The sequence below is a fragment of the Bos indicus genome, chromosome 23 (genome assembly GCF_029378745.1).
Source record: "Bos indicus isolate NIAB-ARS_2022 breed Sahiwal x Tharparkar chromosome 23, NIAB-ARS_B.indTharparkar_mat_pri_1.0, whole genome shotgun sequence".
Lineage (NCBI taxonomy): Eukaryota > Metazoa > Chordata > Mammalia > Artiodactyla > Bovidae > Bos > Bos indicus.
Genome location: NC_091782.1, coordinates 41,937,703 through 41,958,480, shown reverse-complemented (window position 1 = coordinate 41,958,480; position 20,778 = coordinate 41,937,703). Strand labels below are relative to the sequence as shown.

The window sequence follows — 20,778 nt, the reverse complement described above, 5'->3', positions numbered from 1 at the left end:
ATGATATTTCGTAAACTAACTTTGTGGGCTGGAAAACAGAAGGACCCAGAGCTGACAAAGGATAACCTAAAATAAAAAACTAAGATTGGTGAGACAGCACAATGATCAAATGGGGACTTGAGACTGCAGCTGGTGGATTTTATTCTGTAATTCTAATCAGCAGCAAACATCTCATCCTCTACCACGTGCCAAGGTCAAGAGTGTCTGGAATTGAAAGTGAACTATACAGCCTGTGAGTGGCGGAATTCAAGTTAGATAGTTAGAGGGGAAAGCAGCGTTTATCCCTTTCTAGTTCCTGTTTTGCCCTCCTGGATGCTCCGTATTCTACTCTGATCAGCTGCTAGCATGTGACAGATGGGCTAGATCAAATAGAATTAACCAAATAATCTGTCAAATATTTCAGCCAGCCAAAAGTTCTACTTAAGCCTCTTTTACATTAATTAAAAACTCCAGCACCCAATCCCTTTTTACTGAGCTGCTCCTTTTTTACAGTATGTGTATTTATAAGTGTATTGTTTGCTCTCTGTTTATAAACTCTGGAGGAAAGGTCTTTCGTTTCTCACTGATGTATTCCAAATACATAGGATTGTACCTGGTACTTAATAGGTGCTCAATAAACATTTTAACAGATAATAGGAACAAAAAAGGGCTTTCCCAGTGGCTCAACAGCAAAGAATTTGCCTGCAGTGCAGGAACCTCAGGAAATGCAGGTTTGGTCCCTAGATAGGGAAGATCCCCTGGAGGAGGGCATGGCAACCCACTCTAGTATTCTTGCCTGGAGAATCCCATGGACAGAGGAGCCTGGTGGGCTACAGTCCATGGAGTCACAAAGAGTCAGACATGACTGAAGTGACTTAGCACACATTCACAGGAACAAAAAAAGGCATGATGAGGTCAGGGAAAGAGGACACCAAGCCCCCGAAAAAAAGCTTATGAAGGAAAAAAGAAGACAATGTAAAAGAAAATGTCTGATAATTTTGTTCACTTAAGAATAAGAAATACACATATCAAAACAAGATAGACTATTAACATCTTAGGTAAGTTTATTTCTGATACCCAGATTACATCTGTCTTTCTCAGAAGGTTCACTTTTATTTATCACTTCAACATTAGTTTGCTTATTCATTCACTCACCTCTTATGTGACAAGCACTGTCTTTGGCATCAAAAGGCAAAGCAGGTCTCCAATGTACTCTCATATGAGAGGGTCTATCCCAGATCAGCCATCTTAAACAGTGTGTCTCCATCCATTACCCCAATTTGATAAAATATGGCACAGATAAAGCCGGGTCCAAAGATGGGGTAGCTCTGTGGGCCAGCTTGTTTCAGGATAGAATGAGCAATTAGCTTGGGAAATTAACAAACATAATTTTACTGCCAGCCACAGAACAAACTCATAATCCATGGTGACTGTCTTCACAAACGTTTGCTGCTGGCCAGAGTGGATGACTCAGCACAGGCTGTCACCGGGAGAGAACAGCACAGAGCTCACTCCTTGCTGACTGGGGTTCAAAAGCACCATCCTCATATGTGAGAAACAGCTCACTTATCCAATGTATTGTGCTGAACTGAGAGTGTGAGATGCTCCCAAGCAAAGGCACGCTGAAGGGTGGACACCAGAAAAAGACTCAGCTAGCGGAGGGAGGAGGGAAAGCCAAGGACATCAACAGCTGCATCACAGATCATATAGTAATGAATTGTAGCCCCTGGGAAAGGTTGATTAAGGATAAACAGTGTGTCTAAATTGGCGCTCCTGGCCTTCCTGCCAAATCCTGTTCCTTCTGCAGTGTCTCCTTGTCCCGATGATGGCATCTCCGTCCTTAGAATTTGCTCAAGTCCAGAACCAAGGAGTTATTCTGTACTCCTCCTTTGCTCAGTCACCCACCTCCAATCCAGAATCTACTTCTCAGAATCTCCACTATGGTCACTTTGGTCGCAGCTACCTTCGTCTCTCATCCAAATTATTGAAGTCTCTGGGACTTGGCAGTGCAGTGGTTAAGACTCTGCCCTTATAATGCAGGGGGTGCGGGTTCAATCCCTGGTGGGGGAGCTAGGATCCCACATACCGTGCATCATGGGCCCAAAAAAATTTTTTTAATAAATAAATAAAATAGCAAATTATTGCAAAGTCTCAAATATGACCTTCCTGCTTCCACCTTATCCTACCCTCTGACAGTCTAGTCTCAATACCGCAGCCAGAGTGATTCTCATAAAGGAAGACCACATCATGTCATTGCTCTGCTCAAAACTCTCTGGTGATTTCCATTTCATTGAGGACAAAAGCCAAAGTCCTCTCAACAGCCTTCATGATTTCTGCCTCTCTCTCTGCCTCTTCCCCTCCCACCGGGTACCCCACCACTTTCCCCACACTCATGCGGCTCCTCTGTCCTGCCTGCCGGTCCTTGAGCTCTGGAGACACATTCCAGCCTTAGGACCTTTGCATTGGTTCTTTCCTCTTGTGGTGGTTGTGTCTGCCTCCCCCAGATACCCACATGGCTAAAGCCTCGTCCAGCTATTTATGCAAATATCACCTTCCCTGTGAGACTGACTCTGGCCCTACTGTAAACTGAAACCCATCCCCGACATATATCTGATTCCCTTCTTTTGACTCTATTTTCTTCCCTATGACTTTTAGCAGCTAACATACCATATAATTTAGTTATTCATTACGTTTACTGTCTGTCTTCCCCCAGTGACGCATCTTATACGTCAGCTTGACCGGGCCATGGGATGCCCAGATATTTGGGCAGACATTATTCTGGACTTTTCTGTGAGGATGCTTTTTGGATGAGATTAACATTTAAATCAGTAGACTAGACAAAGCACAGTTGTGCGTGGGCCCCATCCGATGGGCTGAAGGCCTGAATAGAACAAAAAGGCTGAGCCTCCCCTGAGTAAGGGAGAATTCCTCCTGCCTGACTGCCTTCAAACTGGGGCTATCAGCTTTTTCTGTGTTTGGACTCAAACTGAACATCAGTGTGCTGGGTCCCAACTCTGCTTCAGATGGGAAAACTTAAGCCATCATGCCTCCTGGGTCTCCAGTTTGCTGACTCACTCTGCAGATCTTGGGACTTGACAGCCTCCATAATCCCATGAGCCAGTTCCTTATAAAACTCTGTATGTAGTCACATCCTACTGGTGCTGCTTCTATGGAAAATTCTGACTAATCCACTCCCCACGCTACTTGGACAAAAGAGGACAGGGACATAAGAGAGCTTATCTTGTTACCACTCTGCTCCATCTTCTCTCCAGCCCTGGCACATAGATATGGTGCTCAGTATATATTTGTTAAATAAATGAAGAAATAAATGGACCAACAGGTAGCAGTCTTTAGACATATCTTTAGAGGTGTGAACACAATCATCTCCACTTTATTACAGTCAAGAGCTGTAGGCTTTCTATCTAAAGAGCTGAGCCAAAGATCAAAAATGGTCTTCTTGCATGTGCCTCATAGAATTCTGGATGTACATCACGTTTTTTGTTTCTTGGGGGTGTAGCTTCACACATGGCGTTAGCCACACTTTCCCTTCGGGGTCAGTGTGAGAAACCAAACACAGCCATCCTCCGGCACTGATAGGATTTCGAGTGTATGTGATCTGTGGCATGAGGGAGACTTAATGTCAGGAGAAGCTATGGGAGTCCTCTGGACTTGGAAGGAGCCAGAAATCTCTCCTGGGTAACAAAAAAGCATCGCATGGCCATGGGGTGGCACATAGGAAAAGATAGGTCAAGACTTGAAGACGAAGGGCAAGCAAATGTCATTAGCCCTCAGTTTGCTCTGTAGAAGGAATACTGTGATGCAGGGGTGTTGTTTCTAAATGGTCTGCCTTTCCGAACCCAAGGTTCAGTGTGAGCAAGAAGAGAGAAAAATGAGGAAAAAGGAGAGGAAAGAGATTCTGACTGCCAGTGGTGATTGGAAGTGGGGGCAGGGCTGACCAAAAAACGACTGACTGTGAAGCTGCAAGAGGAGATAGACTCTCGGTGCAGAGTGGGGAGGGTCATGCCAGCAGTCCTCTCAGAGATGATTATAGCTCCTGAAAACAGCCTGTGTATGTGTGTGTGTGTGTGTGTTAGAAATGCGAGCGAAGAGACTTCTTTGCCTCCATTAAATGGCCCTGAAAGTGTTTCCATGGTAATGAACCAGCGTAACCGAGAGGACAAACGCACGCACAGTGAGCAGCCCGGCGGAGCCCAGTGACTCTGAAGCCGCTTCACAGGCTTCCGCCGCCAACCTTTCCTGGAGGCTGTTCTACAGGAAACCAGTTCCCTGCAAAACGGAGGGAGACGGGTGGGTGGAACAAAACGTTCTGTGAGCTAAGAAACTTGAGAAGCATCAAGGTAAACGAGATAAATGGGCTTCTTTAGTGACTCCATTAGTGTTCTGAGGTGGGTCCGGACTCGCCAAAAGGGAGATGCTGTGTGCAGAGTCCTCTCAAACCCCATCGACCAGGACGCCCTGTTTGTGTTGAGCTGTTCACCAAACTGGAACTGGGGCTCTGTTGGATGCACTGTGGGAAGCATGGCTCTTGAGAACAGCAATCAGTAGAATCGGACAAAGATTCTACTAACCTTAACAGAGAAAGCCGAGGGACTTCCTTAGTGGACCCGCGGTTAAGACTCTCTGCTTCCAACGCGAGAGGCTCAGGTTCAATCCCTGGTTGGGGAACTAAGATCCCACATACCACATGCCCGAAAAATAAATTAAGTGTACAACTTGAAGAGTTTCAACAGCCTTTTTTTAAAAGGAGAGAGGAAGCTGATTTCTGATTAAGGATGATTAGAGTGCTGTATCAGTGCGTGCTAAGTCACTTCAGTCAGGTCTGACTCTGTGTGACCCTATGGACTGTAGCCCACCAGGCTCCTCTGTTTGTGGGATTCTCCAGGCAAGAATATTGGAGCGGGTTGCTGTTCCTTCTCCAGGGTATACTCCTGACCCGGGGATTGAACCCTCATCTTTTATGTCTCCTGTATTGGCAGGTGGTTCTTTACCACTGGTGCCCCCTGGCAAGTCCTGTGTCTGTATTAGTAGCTTGGTACAATTATTGGTAAATCCACCTTGCGAGATGTCTTAAGACATAGAGCAGCTATTGCAATTTTTTGCACCTCCTGAGACTGAACTGGAAACTAAAGATTTACGTCATCTCAGCCATGTCCTGCACAAATGAATCTCAAAGGAAAGATCTAACTCTCCCTTTACCATGGGCCTGTTTATCCAGGGGAACAACAATGACCCAGGAAATGCAGCTGACTGTGCAGGGATCCTTCAGATGATGACGTTGGTGGTTTAAACTGAGATTTATCATTAGAAAGCAGACAGAACTAGGGAAAACCAATCAATATGATGAGTGGCATAGAGTCCATACTCCACAAACATTGGTAGAAAAAAATTTATAGTACTTTGGGAAAGAGGGGAGATAAATTAAGAGTTTGGGATTAGCAGACACAAACTACTATATACAAAATAGATAAACAACAAGATCTTACTGTATAGTAAGTACAGTACAGGGAACTATATTCAATATCTTACAATAACCTACAATGAAAAAGTATGAAAACTAACATATATGTATAACTGAATCACTTTGCTGTATACCATGAACTAACACAACATTGTACATCAAATATGCTTTAATTTTTAAAATGTATAGCAATTTGGATTTTTTTCCATCTCAGAGAACTAGTTTCTGATATATTATTTTTAAGACTTATAAAGCTGGTAAATTTGAATGCTTTTGGCAATTCTCTCCAATTTTAGAAATTGTTAGTGAAGTCCTGTGTGTTCAGGTAAAGCACAGTGAGATTGCTTTTCAGCTTTAATGTTCAGAATCCCGTAAAGTAAAATTATAGGTGATTATAAAATTCATCATTGTCAGAAGCCAGACAGTACCTACCCAGAGAGGGAAAATGTTGGTGTCTTTTCAGCTAGGTCCATAAAATAAGTTGAAACACTGACAAAGTACAAGATGAGATTCTTCTCAACCATCCAGTCTACTCTCTTATGCTTATTGTGGGTAACCAGGTTAAGCTTTTGATTTTCAACTTAATTTTCGCTTCTGGTTTCTCTCTGCCATGATTTTGTATGTCTTTATTCATCATTGCCCTTTATTGACCACTGCTTCCTTCCTGGATCTCAAATAATCTAGCTAATCCCATGTACCTGCCATGACTCCAGCATTTTCTCGGAACGCATTTTGTCAAGTCCAGTTATACAGAAGAGAGGCACTAGAGCTTCATATGTGCCTCACACACAGTTGTTAGCAACACAACAATCCATGAATGGAAAAGACGTGTTTTCTGTGACTGGACTATCATCTTTCTGTATTATCAGGGAAAGACTCTTCCTATCAGAACCTATATAATGAAAATTATAAATCTCAATATGAAGAACAGCTAAGGTTAAGTTTGTTCGTTTTTATCATCTGACTGTTGTTGAAGCAAGATTCAGGAGATGAGATAGTCAGTTCAGTCTTGCAGTCGTGTCCGACTCTTTGCGACCCCATGAACCACAGTATGCCAAGCCTCCCTGTCCATCACCAAGTCCTGGAGTTTACCCCAACTCATGTCCATTGAGTCGGTGATGCCATCCAACCATCTCATCCTCTGTTATCCCCTTCTCCTCCTGCCCTCAGTCTTTCCCAACATCAGGGTCTTTTCAAATGAGTCAGCTCTTCTCATCAGGTGGCCAAAATATTGGAGTTTCAGCTTCAACATCAGTCCTTCCAATGAACACCCAGGACTGGTTTCCTTTAGGATGGACTGGTTGGATCTCCTTGCAGTCTAAGGGACTCTCAAGAGTCTTCTCCAACACCACAGTTAAAAGGCATCAGTTCTGCACTCAGCTTTCTTTATGGTGTGATCACTCACCTAGAGCCAGACATCCTAGAATGTGAAGTCAAGTGGGCCTTAAAAAGCATCACTATGAACAAAGCTAGTGGAGGTGATGGAATTCCAGTTGAGCTATTTCAAATCCTAAAAGATGATGCTGTGAAAGTGCTGCACTCACTATGCCAGCAAATTTGGAAAACTCAGCAGCGGCCACAGGACTGGAAAAGGTCAGTTTTCATTCCAATCCCAAAGAAAGGCAATGCCAAAGAATGCTCAAACTACCACACAATTGCACTCATCTTACACGCTAGTAAAGTAATGCTCAAAATTCTCCAAGCCAGGCTTTGGCAATATGTGAACCGTGAACTTCCAGATGTTCAAGTTGGTTTTAGAAAAGGCAGAGGAACCAGAGATCAAATAGCCAACATCTGTTGGATCATGGAAAAAGCAAGAGAGTTCCAGAAAAACATCTATTTCTGCTTTATTGACTATGCCAAAGCCTTTGACTGGGTAGATCACAATAAACTGTGGAAACTTCTTTAAGAGGTGGGAATACCAGACCACCTGACCTACCTTTTGAGAAACCTGTATGCAGGTCAGGAAGCAACAGTTAGAACTGGACATGGAACAACAAACTGGTTCCAAATAGGAAAAGGAGTACGCCAAGGCTGTATATTGTCACCCTGCTTATTTAACTTCTCTGCAGAGTACATCATGAGAAACGCTGGGCTGGAGGAAGCACAAGCTGGAATCAAGATTGCTGGGAGAAATGTCAATAACCTGGCTCAGACGGTAAAGCGTCTGTCTACAATGTGGGAGACCCAGGTTCGATCCCTGGTTCAGGAAGATCCCCTGGAGAAGGAAATGGCAATCCACTCCAGTACTATGCCTGGAAAATCCCATGGACAGAGGAGCCTGGTAGGCTACAGTCCATGGGGTCGCAAAGAGTCGGACACGACTGAGCGACTTCACTTTCAGATACGCAGATGACACCACCCTTATGGCAGAAAATGAAGGGGAACAAAAGAGCCTCTGGATGAAAGTGAAAGAGGAGAGTGAAAAAGTTGGCTTAAAGCTCAACATTCAGAAAACAAAGATCAGGGCATCCGGTCCCATCACTTCATGGCAAATCGATGGGGAAGCAGGGGAAACAGTGGCTGACTTTATTTTTCTGGGCTCCAAAATCACTGCAGATGGTGATTGCAGCCATGAAATTAAAAGATGCTTACTCCTTGGAAGGAAAGTTATGACCAACCTAGACAGCATATTAAAAAGCAGAAACATTACTCTGTCAACAAAGGTCCATCTAGTCAAGGCTATGGTTTTTCCAGTAGTCATGTATGGATGTGAGAGTTGGACTATAAAGAAAGCTGAGTGCAGAAGAATTGATGAGATATTATAAGGACACAAATTATTGTGAATCACTGTATAAACTTTTAGATTTCCATCGAACTTGACTTTTTGTATCACATACCTACCCTTCTGAGACAGTGACACATTGAAAGCTTGGAGAAAATAGCAGCCTATGTATCATGTCAGCAAAACTGTGTTCTTGTTCTGATAATAAAATGTAAGTTTCAGAGTGAGGGCTTCCTACGATAGTCTAGGACAAAAATTAAAAATGATGAGAAATCAGGTTCACACTGTGAACAGTGGCAAAGAAAAATAAAAAAACAGGAAGTTCGAACTGACAAACATACATTGTTCGTTGGGTTAGTGGCTCCAAAACCCTAAAAAAGGCTTTGAATGATTCTGAGAAGTTAAAGTATATTGATAAGCAACAGTGTAAGTTGTCTGAAAAGTAAAAAAATTACTTTAGAAAAGGCTCTTTAGCCTGTGGTTTGCTAAATGCTTTGGCAGAAAAAAATTACACTAAAAATGCCTGATTTGCAACTATTCTACCTTTATAAGAAAAGTACAACAATTTGGCATCAAGCTTCAGTGCTACCACTGAGGTTCTTTCTGAAGAGATATCTGTCCTGTGCTCCAGACCTCTGCATTTCCAGCTGTTTTTTGGAAATGTCAGTAAAGGGATATCAGAGATGATCCTTGGCCCCAATGAAATATTAAATTATCTTTCATATACAGAGGTGCCTGTCATTATTTTCTATGTTTTCCTGTATGTCTGAAATAGTTTATTTCTCAGATATTATTACTGGGGGAGGATGTGCTGATGAGTATAAGGGGTTGTTGATAGATTTGTATAAAAAATTTAAGTAGGAGTTTATGCATACTGGAAGCTTCTCTCATAGGTATCAGGGCAATGCAATTCATTTTCAAACATAGTTCATTCGTTTTACTCTTTAAGAAGACTTGTTTTTAATTGAAGTATAGTGGGGGACTTCTCCAGCTTCCAGGGGTTAAGACTCCCCCTTCCGATGCAGGGGATGTGGGTTCAGTCCCTGGTCAGGGAACTAAGATCCCACATGCCACAGAGTGCAGCCAAAAAAATTTTATTTGAATTATAATTGACTTACAGTGTTATATTCAGTATTCAACATAGTGATTCAATATTTTTATAGATTAAAATCCATTTCAAGTTATTATAAAATACTGGCTATATTCCCAGTGCTATACATTACATGCATGTATCCTGTTTATTTTAAACCTAATAGTTTGTATTTCTTAATTCCCTTCCCCATTTTGCTCTTTCTCCCACCTCTCTTCCCCAAGTAACCAGTTTGTTCTCTGTGTCTATGAGTCAGTTTTTGTTTTGTTATATTCATTTATTTTTAAATTTTTTAGATTCCATATGTATGTGAAAACATATAAGTATTTGTCTTTCTTTGTCTGAATTATTTCTCTAAGCATAATACCCTCCAGGTCCATTTATTGTTGCAAATGGCAGAATTTGATTCTTTAAGAAGGATTTTTAAGGAATAAAAGCAAAAAAGCCTTTGGAATTCTTGAGTATATTTTTAAGTGTTTTGTTGTTGTGGTTGTTCAGTTGCTAAGTTATGTCCAACTCTCTGACCCCATGGACTGCAGCCTGCCAGGCTGTCCTGTCCTTCACTGTCTCCTGAAGTTTGCTCAAATTCATGTCCATCGAGTTGGTGATGTTATATAACCACTTCATCCTCTGCTGCTCCCTTCTCCTTTTGCCCTCAGTCTTTCCCAGCATCACGGTCTTTTCCAATGAGTTGGCTCTTCCCATCAGGTGGCCAAAGTATTGGAGCTTCAGCTTCAGCACCAGTCCTTCCAGTGAATATTCAGGGTTGATTTCCTTTAGGATTGACTGGTTTGATCTCCTTGCAATCCAAGGGACTCTGAAGAGTCTTTTCCAGCTCCACAATTCGAAAGCATCAATTGTTCGGTGCTCAGCCTCCTTTTTGGTCCAATTCTCACGTCTGTACATGACTACTGGGAAAACCATAGCTTTGACTATACGCACCTTTGTTAGCAAAGTGATGTCTCTACTTTTTAATACACTGTGTAGGTTTGTCATAGCTTTCCTCTCAAGGAATAAGCGTCTTTTAATTTCATGGCTGTAATCACCATCTGCAGTGATTTTGGAGCCCAAGAAAATAAAATCCCTCATTGCTTCCACTTTTTCCCTTTCTAGTTGCCATGAAGTGATGGGACCGGATGCCATGATCTTAATTTTTTTAATGTTTAATTTTAAGCCAGCTTTTTTGCTTTTCCTCTTTCACCCTCACCAGGAGGATCTTTAGTTCCTCTTCACTTTCTGCGGTATCATCTGCATATCTGAAGTTGTTGATATATTTGCTGGCAATCTTGATTCCAGTGTGTGATTGATCCAGTCTGGCATTTCACATGATATACTCTGCATGTAAGTTAAATAAGCAGAGTGACAATATACAAGCTTGTCATACTCCTTTCCCAACTTTGAACCAGTCAGTTTAAGAGTTTAACAGTCATAAAATAAGACACATAGGGAATATAAATTCTTAAGGACATATAAAAATATTTTCCAAGGAATTTGTTATAATGCAATATAATGGCAGCTACCATAGTATCATGTACATCCATGGAGCTCAGTTGGTTTAATTTATTTAGATTGACTTCTGTGACAGTTTTGCAGATGTCTTTAATTTTCAAGTTGTCTTAAATGTGCAGATGTTTCTGAAAGTATGATCATGAGGATATTCTGAAACCTCCAAAATATTCCTGGACAGTGGAAATTTCTAAATTAGAGGAACAATGAAGGGAAATTAGTCTAGAGAAATATCTACAAAGCAAGTTAATGCAAATTAACACTTCTGATTTTTAAAAAAAATTGCTTTTGACTTAAAATGGTGAAAACAATTGCTCCATTTATTAGGATGTGCCCAAATGATATGTTTTAGATGTAAACACTGTTGCTGATTTGGATAACCTTTGCCTGAGAAAATGTTAACTATTCTTCTTCATCTGAATAATTTATTCTAATAATTTCTGAACATATTTTCCTGAAGCTACTTCCCTAATGGTGAAAGTCTTAATATTTTTATATCTATAAATTTAATAGACCTATATATAAATTTTTTGCACCATTAAAGGTACAAAACTGGTTAATATGCTTTAAAACTTTTCCATTCATTACAAAAGAAGTGCACATACTTAATTAGAAAATTTAGTATGTATGGATTAGGCGATCAAATTGAATGAAAATCCTGTGTTAACACTTTGATGAGTATCTTTCTATGTTTTCTGTGTAATATACTCATGTGTACTCAAGTGGAATCAACTGGTAAAATTTGTTGATACAAAAACACCTAAGACAAAGTAATCGTGATTGATATTTGGTAGTATGGTTGGCTAAGATGTACTGCTTAATATGAGCTTTCTTAGAATTTTTTAACATTGGTGGGATTCAAATATTTAAAAAGTCCAATTTTTACTTTAATGCTGTTAAATTTGCCTGAGTTGTAACAGTAATATCTCCGTAGCATTTATATTTAAAATATCCTCTCTAAAAATGATAGTTTCACAGAACTTGCCAATATATGGGTGGATTTTTATCTGTTTTTTGTGCCTGCTTGTTTTAATTAAACCTCTTAAATTCAACTCAAGACTATTCCTTATGGTCTCAATAGCTTATTTGCAAAGAAGGCATTGCTATTTTTGAAGATATCTCTAGTAATTATATCGACAAGAAAAAAAATAAACATTTAGCAGTGTTTTTCTCCTTGTGGTGGATTTAGGGGTGTTTATTGTTTACTTAGGGTGGAAGGAGAAGAGGGCGTCAGCGATGCAATGGACATGAACTTGGGCAAACTTTGGAAGATGGTGAGGGATAGGGAGGCCTGGTGTGCTGCAGTCCATGGGGTTACAAAGAGTCGGACATGACTGGGTAGCTGAACAACAACAACATTGTTTACTTATGTTTATCCATCTTTATTCTCCAATTTTCACATAAAGAGGATAATCAAGAAAAGAAATTATTTTAAAAGAAATAACAGCAGATTGATCCATTTTCTACCTGACATAGAACTACACAAGAACCATGGATTCCAGAAATAACAAGCTTATTTTGTTTTACTCAATGGCACATCTTTAAGGTCAAACTCCCAGAGTTTGTTCCCTCCCTTACAAAACAGCATGAGTGGGAATTTGGTTTTCCTTTTTGGGTAAAGTTTCTACAAAGCTCGCTGATAAAGCTCTTTAGTTTTACTTTCTGCAAAACAATTATTTCTGGAGCTAAACTGAGATGAATCTGATAATGGGTCTCAATTCTTCAACTTTAAAGCATTTAGAAACTAGGGTCATAAAGACATGGAGTCCTTAAATACTCTCCCAAGTACAGTCCCATCAAGCTAAGACAGCCCTTGGAAAAACACTCGCTGAAACTTGCAGTTTGCACATGCATCTTCTCCGGTTTGGCCATTTTGACCTTCTGTTCAAACCACAGAAACCTGGAGAAGGGAAAGGGAGATTTTTTTGGCTAATTTTCACATAAGTCTTGAAAAATAATTTTCCTTTAGGGAAGTTTCTCTTGGAATTAAAAAAAAAAAAAACTTGAGTGATAAGTTTTTTAGAAAGTAATCTGGGTGAGACATGTAAAACTGGCCAATTTAAAGTCATTCCAGGCACTTCCCTGGTGGTCCAAAGGTTCAATTCCTGGTGTGGGAACCAAGATCCCACATTCCGCAGAGCAACTGAGCCTGCATACCACCAACTAGAGAATCCGTGCACCACCATGAAAGATCCTGCGTGATGTGACAAAGATCCCAGGTGCCATGGCTAAGGTCCGTGGCTACTTGTCTAAATAAGTAGATAAAAATAAAGTCATTCCAAAGCGCACTAGCTTCTAGCTCTGTCTGAAAAGCCAGCACCAATGCATTCCATTGGGGAAAAAAAAACAAAAACAAAACAGATGCGTCTAAAATAATCTATCAGTGGAAAGCCTTGATATAGAGGTGACTGACCTCAGTGCAATTCAAACTCTAAGTATTGAGTGTGCGTGTGTGTGTGCTCAGTCATGTCCAACTCTTTTGTGACCCTATGGACTGTAGCCCAACTACTGTCCATGGAATTTTCCAGGGAAGAATTCCAGAGTGGGTTGCCATTTCTTACTCCAGGGGATCCTTCCAACCCAGGGCTTGAACCCACATCTCTTGAGTCTCCTGCATTGGCAGGTGGATTCTTTACCACTGCACCACCTGGGAAGCTCATGTGCTTGATGCATAAACAGGTGGGAGTTCTTCTAACAGCTCCCCTCCCCCCTCCCACCATTCGCTTTCCCCCTGATATCCCACAGGATCAGCCTTGATGGAAATCACACCATAACTCGAATGTTCTCTCTGTGTTTTCGATTCCAGCTGTGAAAGTTCAGGATGATCTGGAAAATGTAAGCCTCCTTTAAAGCGCATGAGAAATCTATTGGCACAGAATAAAAGCTGTACTGTTTATTAGGGTTTTGCAAGTAGCCGTTGTGCTTAGTTGTCTCAGCATTGCTTTTTTTTTTTTTTTTTTTATTGAGGACAGTTCTTCATGCAATTTGCCAAACTAAGGCAAAAGAAAACTTTCTCAATCTTTATGGTACTTTCATCAGATAACCAATATAAAATATCTTCCAGAATACTGTCTCCTCAGACTTTAGAGTTTGTTCTTGGGAAGTTAGAGATAAACAAGGATGGCCTTAATAAATCTAGCTAACATTGTAAATACACAGTTTCTGGTTCTTTTTCCTCTTGGGGCAATAGGCCAGCTATCACTAGCAATTCAAATATTCTGGCCTTTCTCAAAAATGTCATTGCATCAAGAGCATCATGGCTGAGCAAATCATGGGAGAAAATTAGGATGCTTTCTACTGGTGTTCCCATAATTAAAAATCAACTGCCTTCTGGGGAAACCTGTATAACACACCTTTGATTGGGTGTTGAATTTGGACTAAAAAAAAAAAAGTCTCTCAAAGAGGGAAATGTTTGCCTTCTAAAGAGTGAAATTCTAGGAAGAGCATTTCAACCTGACTTTGGCTGTCATTAGCCAAGAAACGTGGAAGAGCTGTGTTTGGGGCAGGGACTGTTTCGAGAGGTTTTGTCTGTTTATTGAGGGTTTGGGGTGTTTGTTTGCTTTTCCTGTATTGTCACTGTGTGTGTGCTCCATCGCTCAGTCGTACCCGGTGGACTGTAGACCTTCAGACTCCTCTGTCCATAGGATTCTCCGAGCAGGAATACTAGAGTGGGTTGCAATTTCCTCCTCCAGGAGATCTTCCTGGCCCAGGGATTGAACCCGAGTCTCCTGCCTTGGCAGGGGATTCTTTACCACTGAGCCGCCTGGGAAACCTATACTGTGATTACATCCTTGCCTTAGTTTGCCAGTGTTGCCAGAACAAAGTACTGCAGACTGGATGGCTTAAACAAATAGAGGTGTGTTGTCACAATTCTGGAGATTCGTAGTCCAAGATTAAGGTGTCGGCAGGGCTGGCTTCTTCTGAAGCCTCTCCTTGACTTATGGATGGCTGTCTTCTCTCTGTGTCATCACATGATCTTCCCTTTTGAGTCTCTGCCTCCTCGTCTCCTCTTCTTATAAGGACACCTGTCAGATTGGTTTAGGGTCCACACTAATGACCTCAGTTTTAACTTAAGTACCTCTTTAAAGATCCTACCTCCTAATATAGTCACATTCTGAGGTTCCAGGGATTAGGACTTCAACATTTTGAATTTGGGAAGGACACAGTACAGCTCATAACAACCCTGGTTCAGGGTCTTCCTCAAATCTCTTAAGACCTTTCCTTCATAATGGCCAGGAAGGGAAAGTAAGAAGGTAGGAAGGTATTCATGAATTTTCCACAAGACCTGGCTTGCTTTTGAAGCAACCTTTCTTTTCCACCTTCTTCAATATGGAAGAATTTTAAAAGTCTACTGACTTTGAAGGCATCATGTTACGTGAAATAAGTCTGAGAAAGAAATCCTGTGTGATCTGTCTTACATGTGGAATCTAAACAAACAAACAAAAACCCACCAGACTCACAGAAAAAAAAAAAATAGATTTGTGGTTACCAGAAGTAGGGGCTATGGGCGGGGGTGGGGGGTCAGAGGAAGATAGTAATAAGGTATAAACCTCCAGTTACAAATAAATACTAGGATGAATTACAGCATGATGACTATAGTTAACACTGCTGTGTGATCTGTAGGAAAGTTGTTAAGAGAACAGATCCTCAGAGTTCTCATCACAGGGATAAACGTTTTTTTCCTTTTCTTTTTATTGTATCTATATCAGATGGTGGATATTGATTAACTAAACCTATTGTGGTAATAACTTCACAGTATATGTAAATCAAACCACTACACTGGTTTGATTTGCATGTATTTACACCTTAAACTTATACAGTGATATAGGTAAATTATTTCTCAATAAAACAGAAAAAATAAAAGTCCACTGAGAACTTTAAGAACACTTTGCTTTCTTTCCCTGTGTTTCTGTTTCTCCCAAAGGAAAACATTCCTCTGTTCACCTGCAGATCTCAATTAGAAAGTGTTTTGCTTGCGTTTATATATCCGTGATAGGAAAGACCTGGTCAATGAATCTTGTCAATCAGAGACTTTTAAACTGGCAGAAACCTTGGAGATCACTTACTGGGTTGGCCAAAAAGTTCCTTTGGGTTTTTTCCATAACATCTTACAGGCTTTGAGGCCAACCCAACATAAATATTCTAAGCCATCACCTTCTTACAAAGAACGTCAGTGAAAGAGTTCCACTTTTTTTGCATGGGTTATCATAATTATGGTAAAAACCAAGGAGTCTCCCTCATGTCATTTCATTTCAAGGACTCTCCCTCCCTCATGTCACAGGAATAGGAAGATATCCGTTTACTAACCTCTACCTATGCCGATTTTAGGTGTGTATTATTCTGATCATTCCATCAGATGATATATTTATGTGTTCCATTAGAAAATATAACTTGATCTGCACTCAATTTCACTGGGTTGCATTCAGAAGTCTTCAAAACAGGGGCCTGGGGAGGGAGGAGGGAGGAGGGTTCAGGATGGGGAACACTTGTATACCTGTGGCAGATTCATTTTGATATATGGCAAAACCAATACAATATTGTAAAGTTAAATAAAATAAAATTTTAAAAAATAAATAAATTAAAAAAATAAAATCCACTCTCAATCAAATATAGCTTCACCAATGTAACCTCATATAAAAATTATTTGAAAAGGAAAAAAAAAAAACAGGGGCCCTACTGTACTGCTGGATTTTTTTCCCCATGCCTATGGAGGCAGCATTAACAATATAAGAAATCCATGCAATTTTCATACTTCAGACAGTGAAAATACAGTATGGCCATAAGGGGGAAAAAACCCGCTCTCTTCTGAAAGCCCCTGACAAGTGCTGAGTCCTCCTGCTTAGGTCAGCGTGAACGGAGGCACTGCGTTTCTGTCGGTCCCCAGTAACCGTGCTCCATGTTTGCTTACAGAACGACGTGGCTGCACTTCTGAAACCAATATCGGAAAAGATTCAGGAGATCCAGACTTTCAGAGAGAGGAACCGGGGGAGTACGATGTTTAATCATCTCTCAGCCGTCAGCGAAAGCATTCCCGCCCTTGGGTGGATAGCCGTGGTGAGTCCGGCTGGAACGTCGCCCCTGTGCCTCGTCGCGTTTTTGGAGTGTTTGGGGAAACTTGTGGCCACCTCCAGCCTCCTTCATCCTTCGTGAAAGGAAGGTTCCTTTCAGGCTGAACACAGCAGCTCTTTCTTAACCCCACTTGAAGTTCAGGGCTTTGTGTTCTGAGATGCAGGAAGCATTTCACCGATCCTTACAGAACAAAATTTGCCTCCAGTTTTCCATTGACATCTCCATTGCTTCTCTTCTTCTTTAAGGCATTTTCTTTCTTATCCTTTATTTTTTTTCTTTCTATGCTTGGGTGATGGCCCTCTTCTCTCAGTCCCCCAAACCCGGTCCTTATGTCAAGGAGATGAACGACGCGGCCACCTTTTACACTAACAGGGTCTTAAAGGACTACAAACACAGGTACGTACCTTCTTTTACTGACCAAATCTTCAATTGATTGTTCGTTAAACATTTGTCCCCAGACTTCATATAGTTCACTACTGATTCCTTTCAAAGGCTAATTGACTATAAACATTAAGGAAAAATCCCATCTGTGTAGGTAAAGCAAAGTAGAAAGTGAAATCAATGATCCAGATAATATGTGTGTTTTAGAAAGTCTTGCCTCAATTCTCTGGTAATGAATAAACTCTCCCAGCAGGAATGTATGTCACTCTGTTACCTATCACCACAATAAGGAGAGGTCTGTGATGATTTGTGACGGACCAGCCCTAAATGGACAAAACCTGAGTGAGTGAGAGTCACTCAGTAGTGTCTGACTCTTTGCAACCGCCTGGACTGTAGCCCGCCAGGCTCCTCTGTCTGTGAGATTCTCGAAACAAGAATACTGAGTTGCCATTTCCTCCTCTAGGGGATCTTCCCAACCAAGAGATGGAACCCTGGTCTCCTGCATTGCAGGTGGATTCTTTTACCGTCTGAGCCAGCAGGGAAGCCCATTGATCAAAATAGAGTTGGTGAATGAGCAGAGAGAAGACAGGGAGTTTCAGGAAAGGAACTAGAAGTGAGGAACAGAAATGAGATGTGACAATAAACTAGGTCAGTGAGAGGGAGACCAGAGTTTGCGTTCAGACGAAATGAGTTGGTGGACAGAGATATCAGTAAGAACAGCCGCCATTCGGAGAGCTGTTGAAAGTTCACAGATGAGGCTGAATCAGCAGGTTTTGCCTGGAGATTAAAAGGACATGCAGTCTCCAGCACAAATAACAGGTCCTAGAGAGCCTCAGACGGGGGCTAGAATTGGAAATGGGACTGAATGAGGACAAATATAAAGAAATATCAACCGGGGTTTCCCTGGTGGTCCAGTGGCTAAGATTTTGTGCTCCCAGTGCAGGAAGCCCAGGTTCAATCCCTGGTCAGGGAACTAGATCCCACAAGCCGCAATTAAGACCTGGCATGGCCAAAATAAATAAGTAAATAATTTTTTTTTAAAAAAGAAGTACGTACCAATACACTTTTTATTACAAAAAAAAAAAAAACAGTCACACTCAGCAATCCCACTCCTAGATGTATTTCCAAAAGAAATGAAAACACAGGTCCACACAAAAGCATGTACATGATTTCGTAGCAGCATTATTTAAGGTTGGCAAAATGTGGAAACAATCCAAACGTCCATCAGCTGACGAACAGATAAGTAAAATGTATAGCCATTTAAAAAAATTAAGTAGTAAAAGTAATAAAAGTAAAAAGGCAAAATGGATGTTTGGGAGGCCTTACAAATAGCTGTGAAAAGAAGAGAAGCGAAAAGCAGAGGAGAAAAGGAAAGATATAAGCATCTGAATGCAGAGTTCCAAAGAACAGCAAGAAGAGATAAGAAAGCCTTCCTCAGTGATCAATGCAAAGAAATAGAGGAAAACAACAGAATGGGAAAGACTGGCACCCCACTCCAGTACTCTTGCCTGGAAAATCCCATGGATGGAGGAGCGTGGTGGGCTGCAGTCCATGGGGTCACTAGGAGTCAGACACGACTGAGCGACTTCACTTTCACTTCTCACTTTCATGCACTGGAGAAGGACATGGCAACCCACTCCAGTGTTCTTGCCTGGAGAATCCCAGGGACGTGGGAACCTGGTGGGCTACCGCCTATGGGGTCGCACAGAGTCGGACACGACTGAAGCGACTTAGCAGCAGTAGCAGCAGAGCTCTCTTCAAGAAAATTAGAGATACCAAGGGAACATTTCATGCAAAGATGGGCTCAATAAAGGACAGAAATGGTATGTACCTAACAGAAGCACAAGATATTAAGAAGAGGTTGCAAGAATACACGGAAGAACTGTACAAAAAAGATCTTCACAACCAAGATAATCGCAATGGTGTGATCACTCACCTAGAGCCAGACATCCCGTAATGTGAAGTCAAGTGGGCCTTAAAAAACATCACTACGAACAAAGCTAGTGGAGCTGATGGAATTCCAGTTGAGCTCTTTCAAATCCTGAAAGATGATGCTGTGAAAGTGCTGCACTCACTATGCCAGCAAATTTGGAAAACTCAGCAGCAGCCACAGGACTGGAAAAGGTCAGTTTTCATTCCAATCCCAAAGAAAAGCAATGCCAAAGAATGCTCAAACTATCGCACAATTGCACTCATCTCACACACTAGTAAAGTAATGCTCAAAATTCTCCTGGCCAGGCTTCAGCAATACGTGAACCGTGAACTTCCAGATGTTCAAGCTGGTTTTAGAAAAGGCAGAGGAAGCAGAGATCAAATTGCCAACATCCGCTGGATCATGGAAAAAGCAAGAGAGTTCCAGAAAAACATCTATTTCTGCTTTATTGACTATGCCAAAACCTTTGACTGGGTAGATCACAATAAACTGTGGAAAATTCTTTAAGAGGTGGGAATACCAGACCACCTGACCTGCCTCTTAAGAAACCTGTATGCAGGTCAGGAAGCAGCAGTTAGAACTGGACATGGAACAACAGACTGGTTCCAAATAGGAAAAGGAGTACGTCAGGGCTGTATATTGTCACCCTGCTTATTTAACTTATATGCAGAGTACATCATGAGAAGTGCTGGGCTGGAAGAAGCACAAGCTGGAATCAAGATTGCTGGGAGAAATATCAATAACCTGAGATATGCAGATGACACAACCCTTATGGCAGAAAGTGAAGAGGAACTAAAAAGCCTCTTGATGAAAGTAAAAGAGGAGAGTGAAAAAGTTGGCTTAAAGCTCAACATTCAGAAAACGAAGATCATGGCATCTGGTCCCATCACTTCATGGGAAATAGATGGGGAAACATTGGAAAGAGTGGCTGACTTTATTTTTGGGGGGCTCCGAAATCACTGCAGATGGTGATTGCAGCCATGAAATTAAAAGACGCTTACTCCTTGGAAGGAAAGTTATGACCAACCTAGATAGCATATTGAAAAGCAAAGACATTACTTTGCCGACAAAGGTCCGTCTAGTCAAGGCTATGGTTTTTCCAGTGGTCATGTATGGATGTGAGAATTGGACTGTGAAGAAAGCTGAGTGCTGAAGAATTGATACTTTTGAACTGTGGTGTTGGAGAAGACTCTTGTGAGTCCCTTGGACTGCAAGGAGATCCAACCAGTCCATTCTGAAGGAGTTCGGCCCTGGGATTTCTTTGGAAGGACTGATGCTGAAGCTGAAACTCCAGTACTTTGGCCACCTCATGTGAAGAGTTGACTCATTGGAAAAGACTCTGATGCTGGGAGGGATTGGGGCAGGAGGAAAAGGGGACGACAGAGGATGAGATGTCTGGATGGCATCACTGACTCGATGGATGTGAGTCTGAGTGAACTCCGGGAGTTGGTGATGGACAGGGAGGCCTGGCGAGCTGCGATTCATGGTGTTGCAAAGAGTCAGACACGGCTGAGCGACTGAACTGAACTAAACTGAACTGATAGATGAGGCTTGAAAACACTATGTTGAGTGAAAGAAGTCAGACACAAAAGACCACATACTGTATTCCATTTATA

General features: G+C 41.5%; 1 protein-coding gene across 1 annotated transcript in view; it reads left to right on the top strand.

Moving 5' to 3' along the window:
• Positions 1 to 20,778, top strand: part of CAP2 (cyclase associated actin cytoskeleton regulatory protein 2) — a 137,154-nt gene that overhangs the window by 75,030 nt on the left and 41,346 nt on the right. The window contains exons 5-6 of the mRNA XM_019985925.2: positions 16,690 to 16,833; positions 17,159 to 17,244. Of these exons, the coding sequence (XP_019841484.2) occupies positions 16,690 to 16,833; positions 17,159 to 17,244 (230 nt within the window). The remainder of the gene's footprint in view (positions 1 to 16,689; positions 16,834 to 17,158; positions 17,245 to 20,778) is intronic.